A 13803-nucleotide genomic window follows, 5' to 3' on the forward strand; every position below is an offset into this window, starting at 1 on the left:
GGCAGAGGTGGGGCAGAAAAAGTCCTACGCTTCCCAATCCCTCAGCTCCTGTTCCACAGAGTGGCCAAGGCTTCCCCATATACCCTTGTGCTGGGCTACAGGTTTACCTCGGTCCTAAAGGCCACCCCCTGGGAGAGGGGCCTGATGTGCAGGCTAAATGGGGAGCCCAGGCTGTTGGGCAGTTCACTCCAGACTGGTGGTCTGACAGGAGATGATGGGGGGGGGGGGTGGTGGCGCAGGGGCAAAGCCCTGATACCCTCTTTGACCCCAACCCATTCTAGGCTGCTGGCTCCCGGCCCAGGAGAGGAATAGCTAGAAGTACTGGCGGAAGGAGGGGACGGTCCAAAGCATAAGCTAACTTTTGTTCCCAAACTTTTCCCCCCTGCTTGAGGCAAGGGAATGTGGAAAGGGGCCGGGAAAGAGGCCCGACCGGATGGGGCTCTGGCGCCAAGCTGACATGGAGGGGGGGGGGGCAGTCTGTGAACAAGGGGCATCTGCTAGGAGTGGAAGGGCCCTTGGGAGACCCACCTCTGGCCCTGGGAGAAATGCAGCCTTCAATCCACCCCCCTGGTGAGCAAAGGCCAACAGCACAACTCCTTGACATTTTCTTGTCCTCCAGCCTGGGTGAAGGTGGTCTAGGGTGTCTTGCTGCCTTACCTTACTTCTCTCTGGGCCTCTCACAAACCTGCCCAGCCACCCGGAGCCTGGAGCCTGACTGTCTTCCATCCCGGCGGCGTCTCTTGGCCACCCCCTCCCAGGAACAGTGCTGTAAAAAGAAAAAAAGGGGGATGTTAGAGAGAAAAGAGGAAATCAAGTCTTTGGAAAGCAGAGGGTTTTACAACAGCCTCAGGTTTTATGGAAGCAATTCTGTAATAACCTTCTACCTGCTCAGCTCCTTTCCGCCCCGCCTGCCCCCAACCCCGTTTGGCCTCCTGGATGCCCCCTCCCAAAGAGTCAGCCACCCCCACCGCCTTCCATATCCCCCGATGGCTGAGACTTGGGAAGAAGATTCCTGAGGTCTGCTTGGGCCGGTGACCTCTCCGTTCTTCCTTTCACCTCTGACATCCTGGGAGGGAGATTTGGCAGGAGATTTCGTTACTTTGCAATTAAAATCCCCACTTGGAGGGTGTGGCAGCATTGAGGTTTGAACCCATGTGTGTGGCTTCGATGTGATCCCGGTTTAGAGGTGGTTTTGTCTAAAGGCTGAAGGTTCTGGGGACCTTGATTTCTTCCCCCTTGGAGCAAACATCCCCACCCCTCTTTCTTTCCCAGAGTGGGTCTGGACTCTGGTTCTGGGTCAGAAGAAATATCTCTGGGTGGTTGGAGACATAGGCTTGGGGACCTTTGTAATTTCGTTGTAGATAGCAGTGCTTTTGTGTGACCCCCACAGTTACCTGAGGGCTTTCACGTTCAGCTCATCTCTGCCCACTGGTCAGATTCACACTTGTGAGGGACACGCTTGTGTGCAGGTAATGGTGCCTACATCGTTGTGTCCATCACTAGCATGAAAGAAACATCACACGATGTACATCGTTCCTGCAGTTTGGGGTGAGATACACAGTAAAGGAGGTCATGGTCGGACCAAAAAAAAAAAAAAAAAAGTCACAAAATTTCATGACCACCCCTGGGCCAGTCTGAGGCATTTCCTTTACCTTCCACGGAAATATTTTGGAAGAAAGTTATCAAAGGATTCAGATGTAAGCCACATGCGTTTGTTTGAGGATACGGTATATATTTTGCCTGAATATCAAGTCAACAGGAGATTTTCAAGCAAGGCTTCCTGATCAACTGATGTTTTATAGCCAAAATTCAAGTACACAAATACTCAAGTTTTTGCCCTTTCCGTAGGTGTGTGATAGTTATAAAAATGTATGCACAAGCTTTTGGGTAACAGATCTTCTTCTATGAACAGAATCGTAAACTCACATCATTCACAGGGATTATACATGCCTCCACATATGCACCATTGGGTCTTCTGTGTGAACACCCAAGCACATCCGCTATTATAGTAGGGTGTATTTATTTATTACATATTCTATACACAACCTAGAGTACAGCACATTTGCACACTGGGTCCCCATAAATAAATATCGATTTGAAATCTACATACAGGATATCCACATCTATTCAAATACAAAATGCCTAAGTTTCAGCTTAGCTTATCTATTAAAAACAAACTTTTCCCCCTTTTCCCATTTATTGTTTTTCTTTTTCTTTTTTCCTCCTCTCTTGCTTTTCCTTCCCTCTGTCTAGATTTCTTTCCTCTCTCTTCTTATTGACAAGGATCTTTCCCAAAGCCGCCCCCCCCCCCCCAAGCACAGGCACTCACCGTCTGGTCCTGGCCAGGGTCGGCCTCTGCTCTCCCCACTTCTGCCTCGCTCTTGGCTGCTCTGGGCCCCAGTGTGGCCAAGGGCTGCAGCTTTTCCCTGCCTGTCCTTCTCCGAGCCACCAGCTACTGGCCCTAGCTGTGCTCAGGCGGCAGCTCCTGTGCTGGGAATGGCCAGAGACTGGGGGGCGGGGGGCAGGCAAGGTTTTCCTTCTTTCTCTTTAGGATTAGGAGTGGCGTGGGGAGCAGTTTGCTGTCTCCGGACAAAGTGACCCCCACTCAAGCAACCTCTCTACTAAGCATCTTTAGAAGCTGGGCTCCAGGGACGGCCGGCAGTCCTGTTTGCCTCCTTCCCTCACGGTGGGTACCATTGTTTGGGAGAGGAAACAAGGTTTTGAGGGCGTCCACAGACCCTCAGAGCACCCAAACAGGGGGCTCCCTCCCCACTGACCCTTTAGCCCTCTGCCTGAACTGGAGTTGAGCTCCAGTTTGGGATAGCAGCATTTGCTAGAAAGGCTGGCTGGGGTGGGACTATCGCTTGGTGCATTTGCTTCCCCACCTGGGAGATGAGCTGGGGTGCAAGACCCAGGGTTGGGGTGCTGGTTCGTTCTCTTCCCTCCAGAGCCCTCTCTCCTGAGAAGACTGAGACCTCAAAACCTGTCATTTTGAAACTGTTCCCACACTCTGGTGTTAGGAGCAAAGGCTAAGCTCTGGTCTCAGAAAAAGAGGCCTGGGTCTCCTCCTTACCCAGCACCTAGGAGCCAGCCACAAGGGGAGACGGGCAAGTCAGAAACCTAAACCCTGTCTCCTGGGCCTCCCCACCCTTGTAGGGCACAAGTCAGGAGCTCAAATGTGCTGCCTCTAACTTCTTCCCTAAAGGAAGCGTCCGTCTTCACTTCTCTCTTATCGCAAAGAAAGGCAGCAACAAAGTCTGGGCCAGGAATGGGAACCAGAGGGCTGCAGTCAGAGCCCAACGCTTGCACGGGCCTGGGTCCTCAGAGCAGCCCAGCACTGTGACTTTTCTATAAATAAAAAAGGCCCTGCCCACACTCCACATGGCCTTTTGGGCCCTAATTTATATACTACAGAAAGTCATATACTCAGCCCTCCATGCTTCATAACACCATTATTTATGGCAGGAGAGGCGCTTTTTTTTTTTTTTTTTTGAAGAATATATTTATTACAGGTAAAGCCAACAGCAGACTCCATACGTCTGGCAAATCGAGAACAGGTGCTTTGCCTTAACTGTGATTCATTCGCTCTGTGCCCAGCTTTCTCGCTGTTGAGTCCGGGGAGCTCCCTTGACTTTCCCAAGCGTCCAACCGCTACTTAGAAGAATTTGCATCGGATTTTTGTTTCCCCACTTGGGTCCCATGGAAAAAGCAGATCTTCACGCCGTTTGGTTCCGGATCTGCTGGGCTGTCGCCCTCGGAGAGCTGGGGTGGGGAAGGAGGGGGCCGGCTGGGCGCTGGCATTGATCTTTAAAAAATCATTTTGAAATCGCCATAATGTGAAGAAATATGGCGCTTCGCCCTCGTATTTCACACGTAATGACACGAGATGGCTTCATTTGGAAAGAAAAGCGGGCGGGAGCGTGTCTGTGTGTGTGCGGAGGTGATCTGCAGCTTTCTGCAGGCAGAGGGGTACATGGCCAAAAAGATAAAAGGACAGGGCTGGGGACAGCCGATCGTTTAAGGGCCCAGGGCCCGGCAATGCTGAGAAAACCCACCCCAGCCTGCTCCCGGGCCCCAACCGCAGGACAGCCCGGTCTGTCCAGGGGTTGCGTCTCCCTGTGCCTCTACACCACAAGAAGCCACTGTACCCAGGGCAGAAGCTGGAGGAGCTGCGGCCGGGAGATGAGCCAGGAAGCCAGCCGGTGGCCCCAGGGGAGAATCCGCGCAGGGCCGCGTAGCAGAGACCAATAAAACCGGCTATCTGAAAGCTCCAGCCAGAGAGTTCACAGGAGGGGAGGCGGCGGGTGGCCGGGAGGGAGACTGACCTGCAGGCCCTCGGTCTACACTGGTGCCCAATACCGGTATTTGGAAATCTATCAGGAAGGCGATGCCGGGTGAGAAGAGCCATCCGGAAGAGTCGAAAACTGGGCCCCTTCTTCACTGGGTGTAAGGGGAGATAACTGCGGGACCCCTTCCCACACCTCTGCTCTGCTGACACCTTAGGGAATTTCCCTTAACCCTTTCTCACATTCGGCTCCCGCAACGGGGCAATTTTAAGGGCCCCCCGGCAGTTATCAGGGGGAGGAAAAGAGTAATGGCTATGCCCCCACCCCCCCCACCCCCTACTTCCCTCTGACCGGGGCCAGAGAGAGGCCCCAGGAATTTAAAGGACCTTTGGCTAGTTGTATTAAACTCTTTCTGAGGCTCAACTTTTCAGGGCCTGGTGAATACCTCTAACCTCCTGTAGGTTCTGATTTTAGGATAGCTAAATTTTAGGACCAGGTCATTGGACACTCACCCCGCTCTCCTCTGTCAGCTACCGAGGGGTCAGGAGAAGCTCCCAGGCCTGTAAACCTCCCAACATAGTCACAGAGAGCCCTCCAAAGCAGATAATGCCCTATAAAACCCCCCAACTTCTCTCCCATCCCCTTTACTTCATCTCCAGTGGATTGCTGCCGCACTGTTGTTTAATAAACATCTTGTGTCAAGGGGACAGAGGAGAGGAAACGAGGCCTGCGGGGTGGAGTGGCGTTTGGGGGTCCTGTCCCCACCCCCTCTTTAATTATGCTGTGGGCCTCTCGGTCTGCTCCCCGGGCTGGGGTTCTCTCCCTCCCTCTGCCCAGCTCTCCCTCTCTTCCTCCCGGACCCGCCTGGGGAGAGGGCTCCACAGCCTGAATCCCTCCCGAGGCAGCCCGCTGCTTTCCCTCCGCCTCTCCTCCGCCCCCGCCGCCCCATGTCGAGAACAACCCCCCTTCCTGCAAAAGGAGGGGAGGGGGGGGAGGGAGGGCGGCCGGCAGCTCGGGCTGAGGTTACGTGGCCGCCGGAGCCCTGACGTGATAGCACATTGCATCAGCATAAAACAATCCATCCTCGATATGGAATGCGGTGCGGACGGATGACAGCGAGAGCGCAGCCCCCTCGCCCGATTGATTTATGTTGGAGCTGACGCTTTATCAGGCAGTCGGAAAAACTTTGACCAATCATTTTGCAAGGAGCGCTGAGCCGGGCTGCTCCACTGTACTTTGTTGGCTGAGAAGTTGAGCAGGGGGTGGGGGTGGGAGGGTGGGGGGCTGGGGGGGTCGCGTCCGAAAGCCCTCACACCGGTCTGGGTGCCACCTCTCCCTGCTTGGGCGCCGCCGCGCGAGCGCTTCCCTTCCCCCTGCGAGCGCCCGGATAATGTCTGAGAATGTCCATTTCTGGGACGCTTAGCAGCTATTATGTCGACTCGATCATAAGTCACGAGAGTGAGGACGCTCCTCCAGCCAAGTTTCCTTCCGGCCAGTACGCGAGCCCCCGGCAGCCGGGCCACGCGGAGCACCTGGAGTTCCCCTCGTGCAGCTTCCAGCCCAAAGCGCCGGTGTTCGGCGCCTCCTGGGCGCCGCTGAGCCCGCACGCGTCCGGAAGCCTGCCGTCCGTCTACCACCCCTACCTGCAGCCCCAGGGCGTCCCGCCGGCCGAGAGCAGGTACCTCCGCACCTGGCTGGAGCCGGCGCCGCGCGGCGAAGCTGCTCCGGGGCAGGGCCAGGCGGCGGTGAAGGCGGAGCCGCTGCTGGGCGCGCCTGGGGAGCTGCTCAAACAGGGCACGCCCGAGTACAGTTTGGAAACTTCGGCGGGCAGGGAGGCCGTCCTGTCTAATCAAAGACCCGGCTACGGGGACAATAAAATTTGCGAAGGAAGCGAGGACAAAGAGAGGCCGGATCAAAGTAAGTTATAAAAAGTGAGGAAATACCAGGCCGAAGGCCAGGCGAGGTGGGGGGAGGGGAGGGGAGAGGCAATAAACTGCGGACAATGTGGAGGGGAGACCGCGGCGGTGGCCGGAGAGAGCGAGCGGGGGAGGAGGGAAGAGGGAGGAAGGAAGGAAGGAAGGAAGCAGGCAACGCTAGCCGGGTGCCCCCCGAAGGGGAGACTGAGGCCGCTGGCGGAGCGCCGCCCCCACCGCTGCCACGTCCTGCAGGGGACTGGGGCGCAGGCACCACCTCGCCGCCCTCTCGGCCTCCCTTCCCCCACTCCCCCGGGGCTCGGGCTCAAAGCCCGGGAGGAGGCTGTCGGCGGCCGGCCGGGAGAGGGGCCGGCGGGGCCGGGGCCCGGGCGGCAGCCGGCGAGGCCGAGAGCCCGCGCCGGCGAGGGCGGGAGCGCACGGGGCTGCCCGGGGCCGCGCGGCTGGCAGAGCTCCCCGCGCCACGCGCAGACCGTAAAAGCCGGCCAAGGGGAAGTGGGAGGGGGCTCATTAGGATTTTATTTGCGATGCAACAGCTTGGCGGAGGATTGTTCCTAGCAGGTCTCGCGCAGTAGCCGCTCAGGGTCCGCAGCCGGCGCCGGGAGGGGCGGGGAAGCCCTGGACCCGGTGACTGAGCCCCCTCCCCGGATGCGCCGGCCCCTCCCCGGGAGCCTTCCCTCCGGCCGCCCCCTCCCCTCCTTGGCATCCTCGCCCCTCGCTTCCTTTTCTGCAGCCCCCGCTGCGCTCCGCGGGGCTCCCTATAGCCCCAGCCGGAGCCGTCCGCCTCTCGGGGAGTCCGGGGATCGCTTCTGGACTTCGGGGGCCGACCGCCGGAGTGGAGAAGGAGAGATCCCGAAGGGACCCTGGGGAGAGGAAGGGTGGGGGGAAGAGAGGCTTGCGGCAAGGCGGAAAACTTTACCCTCCGATGGTAGTTACTCCTCATCTTTCCCACTGCTCCAGAAGCACCCCCGCCGGGAGCCCAAGTCTGGCTAATTTCCAGGAGGTGCTGCTGGCTGGATGTGGGGTAGGGGGAGTCTCACCGTTTTCGTTTTTAAGGTTGAGAAGAAGCAAATTGGTTGGGGGTTCTTAGCTCCGAACAATAAGCCTCAGGCTGACCGGAACAAGTCCTCACCCCTCACTCTTTTGGGGGAGCGAGGGTCAGATTTTTTTGGTCTCTGCTTGCCCTGCCAGATTTCCTGTCAACGTGGTGGTGGCCCGCGGGCCCTTTGGGGCGCCCTTGTCTGCTGGAGGGTAGAGAGCTGCCCCCACTCCCCTGAGGTCCCTGCCAGGTCCTACCACCTCCAGCCTGCCAGGGTTAATAACAAGAACTACCGTTTGGGTAACACGGGCTCTTCCCCAAACCTCCCGACTCACACCCAAACAGACCCCCCACACCAAGCCCCCAAACTCTGCCTGGAAAGCCCATTACTGCAAGGCGGCGGTTGGGCTGGGATCAATTATTAACAGTTTTTTTTTTCCCCTCTTTCATATTTAATGCGGCTGTAGGTCCCATCCCAGGCAATCACATTAAAGACATAGCACTGCAAATTGGTAAGACACGGTACTTAGCGTAGGATGAGCCAGATTATTATTTTCAAAAATACATTCAGTGCTTTTCGTTTAGGGAGGAGAATCTAGCAAAGGGTGAGTGTTATTTTTAATTGGCTCTGCTTTGTTTGGCAACTTTTCTGAGTTCCAGGGTAGGGAGAGAGACAGTGAAAGGAAGACAAGCCCGTGTATATTTTTGTTTCCTCTCCCCCCCCCACCCCCCGCCTCCCCTTCTTCCATTCAATTACCCCTTTCTCTGCTCGTCCTCACTACATGGAGCCAGTTGGAGTTAGGTGTGCCGTGGAGGGCCTTCTGTCACCCCCACATCATCCACGGCCCCCCACCCTGGGACCGGAGCAGTCTTGCTTCCCAATCTCCCTGAACTTGCTTTAACCAAACTGCGAGCTGAGCAGGAGCGGAAAAGGAGAGACTATTGCAACCATAAGTTATCTGTGAGCCCCTGGCGCTCCCTTGTCCACAGGCTGGAGTTGATAAATGGTTGCAATTGGGTTGCATGTGAATTGCAGTATGCTAGATGTTGGAGTCTCTAAGTGCAGACCCATGTTTGCGGGGTGTGTGTGTGGCGGTGGGGGGGGGGGCGACAAGGTATCTACAGACACACAGGCCTGCTGCCATGTGGCCAAGAGATGCAAACTTGTGATGAAGGCAGGGTGTCCCTGACTGGACTTGGAGGGGCCAGGAGGTCTCTCTGGCGTGGCCGAACAGAAGCCGGCTCCCCCTGGGCCCAATCCTCCTCTTACCTCCCGGACCTAGGGCCAGGACCCTCCAGGTCAGCTACCTCTGGTTAGTCCGGTGGTGCCGGTGGGGAGGGGGGAGGGGCTTTAGCCATGCTGGGCTTTGACCTGAGTCCCAACCAGTGGCGACCCAAGTGGAGAAAGAGACTGAGCGAGAACCTGAGACAGGCAGAGCTTTGGAAGCGCTGACCAGCCTGTTTGGCCCCACTCTGTCCCAGTAACTGTCACCTGGCGGGCGATGTCGACAGCAACTCCTGGCCCATCTCTGGGACCCCTTCTGGGAACTGGAAGGCCCAGCGCCCCCTCCGCAACGCAAGATGGGGGAGTGGAGACCAGGGGGACATCCTCTTGGAAGGAGAGCACGGGGGGGGGGCCTTTCAGCCCCCCCTTCCTTTCTTTGATTCTATCGCTGCTTCTCTTTCAGCCAACCCCTCCGCCAACTGGCTGCACGCTCGCTCTTCCCGGAAAAAGCGCTGTCCCTACACCAAATACCAGACGCTGGAGCTAGAGAAGGAGTTTCTGTTCAATATGTACCTCACCAGGGACCGTAGGCACGAAGTGGCCAGACTCCTCAATCTGAGTGAGAGACAAGTCAAAATCTGGTTTCAGAACCGGCGGATGAAAATGAAGAAAATGAATAAGGAACAGGGCAAAGAGTGAAGATCCCCCACCCCCGCCCGGCCCTCCCTGCCCCTTCCCCATCTCACGCTTATTTATAAGTGATGGCTGCAGGGCCAGCGCTGTCTGGGATGTATTCAAGTGAATGGGGAAGGGGGTCTTTCTCTTCAAAGTCCTTCTCTGCATCTCAAGCATCTTTCCTTTGCCCTTACCTGTCCTTCTCTTCTCCCTGAGCCTCAGAAGGAAGTTTTGTTGATTTAGAAGCTAGACACGTAGTTGGTTTCTAACAAAGTGATGGGCCGCAAGGAAAGAGAGCCCCTAGTTGAGCCCCTAGCAATCCCCTTAATTTTTCTGGGAAGCCCCAGCCCCTCACTTCCAGCCTACCTGTCTCCACGCAGCACCCCCCCCCCCCGCCCTGTCCCTATCCTGAGTCACCCAGGGACACTCCAGCTGCATACAGCCCAACAGAAGCCCACACACTTAAAGCCTGGAGCCCACAGTGATAATGGGGAAAGCTCACAGCCAACACTCCAATGAAGTGACACCCCAAATGCAGACCATCGCACCCCAAATCTGGCAGAACAGCCCTCAGACCACCAGCAAGCCCAGATTCTACCCCTGACACAAATCCACATCCAGAAGATGTCTAGAGCCGCACTCCTGAATGAGGTGTTGTAGCCCAAAGGGCTCGGCATCACGTCACCGTCTCTATGGAATCCCCAACTATACCCCATTTGGACCCAAGGGCAAATGGGGTAAACTCAGCCCCCAAGCTGCAAAGCTAGAAGGGGCGAGGAAAGACAGCAGTGGTCTTATGGAGGCATCTTAGGATTTATGAAGGTGTTTCACACACACACGTTTTGTTGCAGGAAATGTTTAATTCCGCATGTTGTTTTCCTCTCCTTCCAACAAAAGGAGGTCAAATCGTGGGTCGTAAGCCTTGACAATGTCGTCTGTCTGTTCATCTGTGCCCCGCTTGACACAGACTAGCTTCTCTTGCTCTACACAGGCCCTGCCTTCTTGCACATCCTCCCCAGCTCTGAAATCAACTCTGTTCGGCCAAATCCACCTTGCACCAGCGAATCAAGCCGCCCCTTGTAGAAAAGCCCCTCCACCCTCCATCCCCTGCTAGCTCAACCCTACTATAGGCAGGAAAGCCAGGTCAGGAGAGTCCTATGGAGAATTTATTGTGAATCGATTCCCCGAGAGCGCCCTTCCGGGGATAACTTGTGGACAGGGGGGAGCAGAGGCTCCGGCGGGGCGCGCGGAGCCTGGCGCATGCCTCCCCATCCTGCCCACGTCTCGACCCAGGCAGAGGAGCCTCGGGGCTCGCGGCTGCCCGCCCCAGTGCAGAATGAGACCTGCCCCAGCGCCAGGCTTTGCCTCCCGCGACTCGGGCCTGGATGGTGGCCTGCGCGGCTGCCTGCCGGGCGCGCGCTTCTGGGGAACGCGGTCCCGCGTGCAAAGGAAAGAGGCGAAATCGCACCTCAGCAGCAGGCCGGAAGCTAACTCTGTGCTTCCCTGCTTCCCCTCCCCCCACCCACCCCGCTCCCCGGAACTGTCCAGTCCCCCTTCAATTCCATGAACTGTTCTTGCTCCTGCTTCTCCCGACCCTGCAAGGGGACACTCCAGTAGAACTTCTTTGCTTTGTCGGTGGCTGTCGTGAAATTGTGCTGTGTTTCGTGATTTCTTTGGGGGTGATTGTCTCGCCTGTTTTCAGTTGTCGCTTATATGGGAGGGGGGCGTGGGTGGGAGTGGGAGGGTGAGGGGCCTAGAGCTCTGATTGTTTGTTTTGGAAGAAAAAAAAACCAAGAAAAAGAACAAAAAATATATATCACTCTAGAAAATAAATCTCTCCTTGTGTCTTATTCTGTGTTGGCTCTCCTCACCTGGCCAGAGGTAGAGGTCCTTGTTCCAAGAGGGCAGCTTGGAAAACAGAGAGACTCCTGAGCCCAAGAGGTGCCTCCTTTAGACCCTGCAGGGCAGGGCTTCCTGGTGGGGCTGAGAACTGGTCTGGACCCCAGGTCCCAAGACCTCTGCTTAAAGGGAGCAAGAGCCTTCCCACAGGAGAGCCGGGAGACCAGAGGGGGACAGAAGGAAAAGATTAGTGATTTGGAGAGGGGTCTGGGTCTGCAGGGAGCAATGAGATCTTCCCCCCCAAGTTGCACAGGAGGCCTCCCCACCAACTCCAGAGCCCCGCCACTCCTGGAAATAGTTCCTCTCTCAGCTGGCTGAGAGCATTGCCTTGCTTTGGCCACTTCAAAATATCATGCGAGTGAGGAAGGCACCAGCTTCCTGCAGCCATTCCCTGCAGTGGGGCGACTGGGTGTAGACGGAGGCCTTAGGAAGGCCAGACAGTCCTCTCTTGTGCTCAGAAGGAGTGAGCCCCTTAGGGTTCTGGCCCCCACCAGGAGTGTGAGGCTCCAATTCGAGCCACAGGGCTGCAGCCTTGGTATCACGCGGGTGGAGTTTGGTAGAGGTGGCCGGATGCAACAGAAATGTCTCAGGAGAAAACCAAACCTCCCTCCCCAGTCGGACCCCAGAACTAAATTCGGTCTCCAGAGGCACCTCTCCGTCCCTAACAGACTGCGGGGTCCCCGCCAGGACCTCTTCTGAAGGCCGCTGTCCCGCGCAGCCCTGCCTCTCTCCAGCCAGGCGTTGGGATTCGGCTTCTGCCCGCCGGGCGGTGGGGAAGCGGCCGCTCGCCCCCGGAGCCTCCCGCCGGGCCCACCCCAGCGGCGCGGCAGCCCGCGGAGACCCTGGGGGTTGGGGGTAGCGGTGGGGACAAAGCGTGGCCCGAGTGAGAGGCGCCTGGAAGTGAAGAGGCCAGGCCAACCCCTCTCCAGCGAACGAAAGCACGAACTAGTCGGACAGAGAGCAAAAGGCAGGGGAAAAGCGAAGCTCCCGGGTCTGGCAGGGCCCGGGACCCGCATCCTCCAAGGAGGGTTCCATTCGGGTTATGAAATGAATCTGGCTTTAGAGCTTGTGTAGACTAGGCTCCCTCCGCATCCTGGGCTCCCCGGCGCCGCGAGCGGGCGAGCATCCGCCGGGAGGGAAGGCGAAGGCGCGGCGGGAGCGGGACGCGGAGCTGCGGGGTTGGGGGGCGAGGCCTCCCGGGGAAGCCGCCGCCGGCGTCAGGGTCCCGAGCCCGGGGGTGGCTTCTTTAAAGACAAACAAAGGCGAAGATGCGGAGGCCGGGAAGCCGGAGATGGGGAAATCTGTTGTCATAAAAGAGAGCGAGCGATTCGGAGCGGGAGACCGCGAGAGTGCGAGACAGAGAGCGGCCGGGAGAGGAATTCAATGCCGTGTGCGCAGCAATAAAAGAATATGACCGCTATAAAAGTTTATAGCGTATAAATTTCTGAAGGTTAAGAAACTAAACAGCAGCAAAGCAAACAGTGAAGGGAAACTTTCCGGAGCGCAGGGAGCCGCAGCTGGGCCTGGGCTCCGGGGGGCTGGCGGCCGAATGGGTGGGCCTGGCTCCGGAGCCCCCACCCTCACCCTCCCGGAGGCTTGGGGTTTAGGGGGGAGGCCCGGGGGAGGGGGGCAAAGAGGGGGAGAAGAGGGACAGGGGAGGGAAGAACACTTTGTTGTCACAATTCAGACTCTTGTCTTTGTTCCCTACACCCCCTCCAGGATCGGGCGTCATAAATGAGAAGCCCCCTGCGCACACGCGCGCGCGCGCGCGCGCACACACACACACACACACACACACACACAAAGTCCGGCGGGGCCAGACGTCTGGGCGCGGGCAGCCTCTTGATCCTTTTACAGCCCCAACCCACCCTCCCGGGCCTCCTCTCCCCCCCACAAAAAGCCCAATTGTTTCTTCCTCAGAATTTGAAACAATCGTGTTGGGTTTGAAAAGTACTCGGCTCCCCCTTACGGGCCATAAACGACGCACCGATTGGCGGTCTCCGCTAGAAATCAGGGGCTTGAGGTGGGGGGGGGGGGGGTTGGGGGTAAGTATGAGAAGAAAAAAGCTTATGGTTTCATTTTTTTTCCTCCCTAGCCCCTCTCCTTGTTTTTTTTTTTTTTTTAGCTTATCTGCACAATTTCATGAGCCATTTCCTGATTTCCGATGCCTTGTCTCTCGCCTGCTCTCGTTTCCCTCCCCCTTTTCTGCTAATAATGAAAGTTTCTCCCGCAGGTCGCCTCGGCGGCTGCATCTCGGGAGAAACTGGCCGAGCCGGTGGCGGCGGCGCCTTTTCTCAGGACGGCCGCTAGATGGCACCCTTGCTCCACGCGAAAATCCCCGGTGCGGCGGCGGCTGCGGACTCTGGCGGCGGCACCGCGCACCTTGGTCGGCCCTCAATCTATGAACTGAGCGCTACCAAAAGTCATGAATAATTTGCGCGTAATAAAAATATAGGGTTCATTATGGCCGTTTCCCCCATTTTATAGATTTCAGATATAGTGTGTTTCTCCCCCCCCCTCCCCCGCCCTTCCCCTCAAATGGTCAATTTTCTGAATTTCCCCCAGGAGGAGGTCTCAGCGCTTCTCACCCAGTTTCTGTGGTCGGTAGAGGAACCAATGCCTGAAAACGGGCAGTAGCAGTAGTAACGATAATAATAATAATAATAATAATAATAATAATAGGGAAATGGGCAAAATAAAAGGGGAGAACTGGTTGGGAAAAATGAGATTTTCCGGGAGGGGAGCTAG

At 57.0% G+C, this 13803-nt stretch overlaps 1 protein-coding gene across 1 annotated transcript; it reads left to right on the forward strand.

Annotated features, from left to right (window-relative positions):
* Positions 1-5483: 5483 nt before the first annotated feature.
* On the forward strand, positions 5484-10222 carry HOXB9 (homeobox B9). The gene is made up of 2 exons (XM_043584167.1): positions 5484-6203; positions 8945-10222. Exons 1-2 carry the CDS (start codon positions 5687-5689, stop codon positions 9178-9180), a joined length of 753 nt encoding a protein of 250 aa, XP_043440102.1. The 5' UTR covers positions 5484-5686; the 3' UTR covers positions 9181-10222.
* Positions 10223-13803: the final 3581 nt, after the last annotated feature.

Source organism: Prionailurus bengalensis, chromosome E1 (genome assembly GCF_016509475.1).
Source record: "Prionailurus bengalensis isolate Pbe53 chromosome E1, Fcat_Pben_1.1_paternal_pri, whole genome shotgun sequence".
NCBI classification, from domain to species: Eukaryota; Metazoa; Chordata; class Mammalia; order Carnivora; family Felidae; genus Prionailurus; species Prionailurus bengalensis.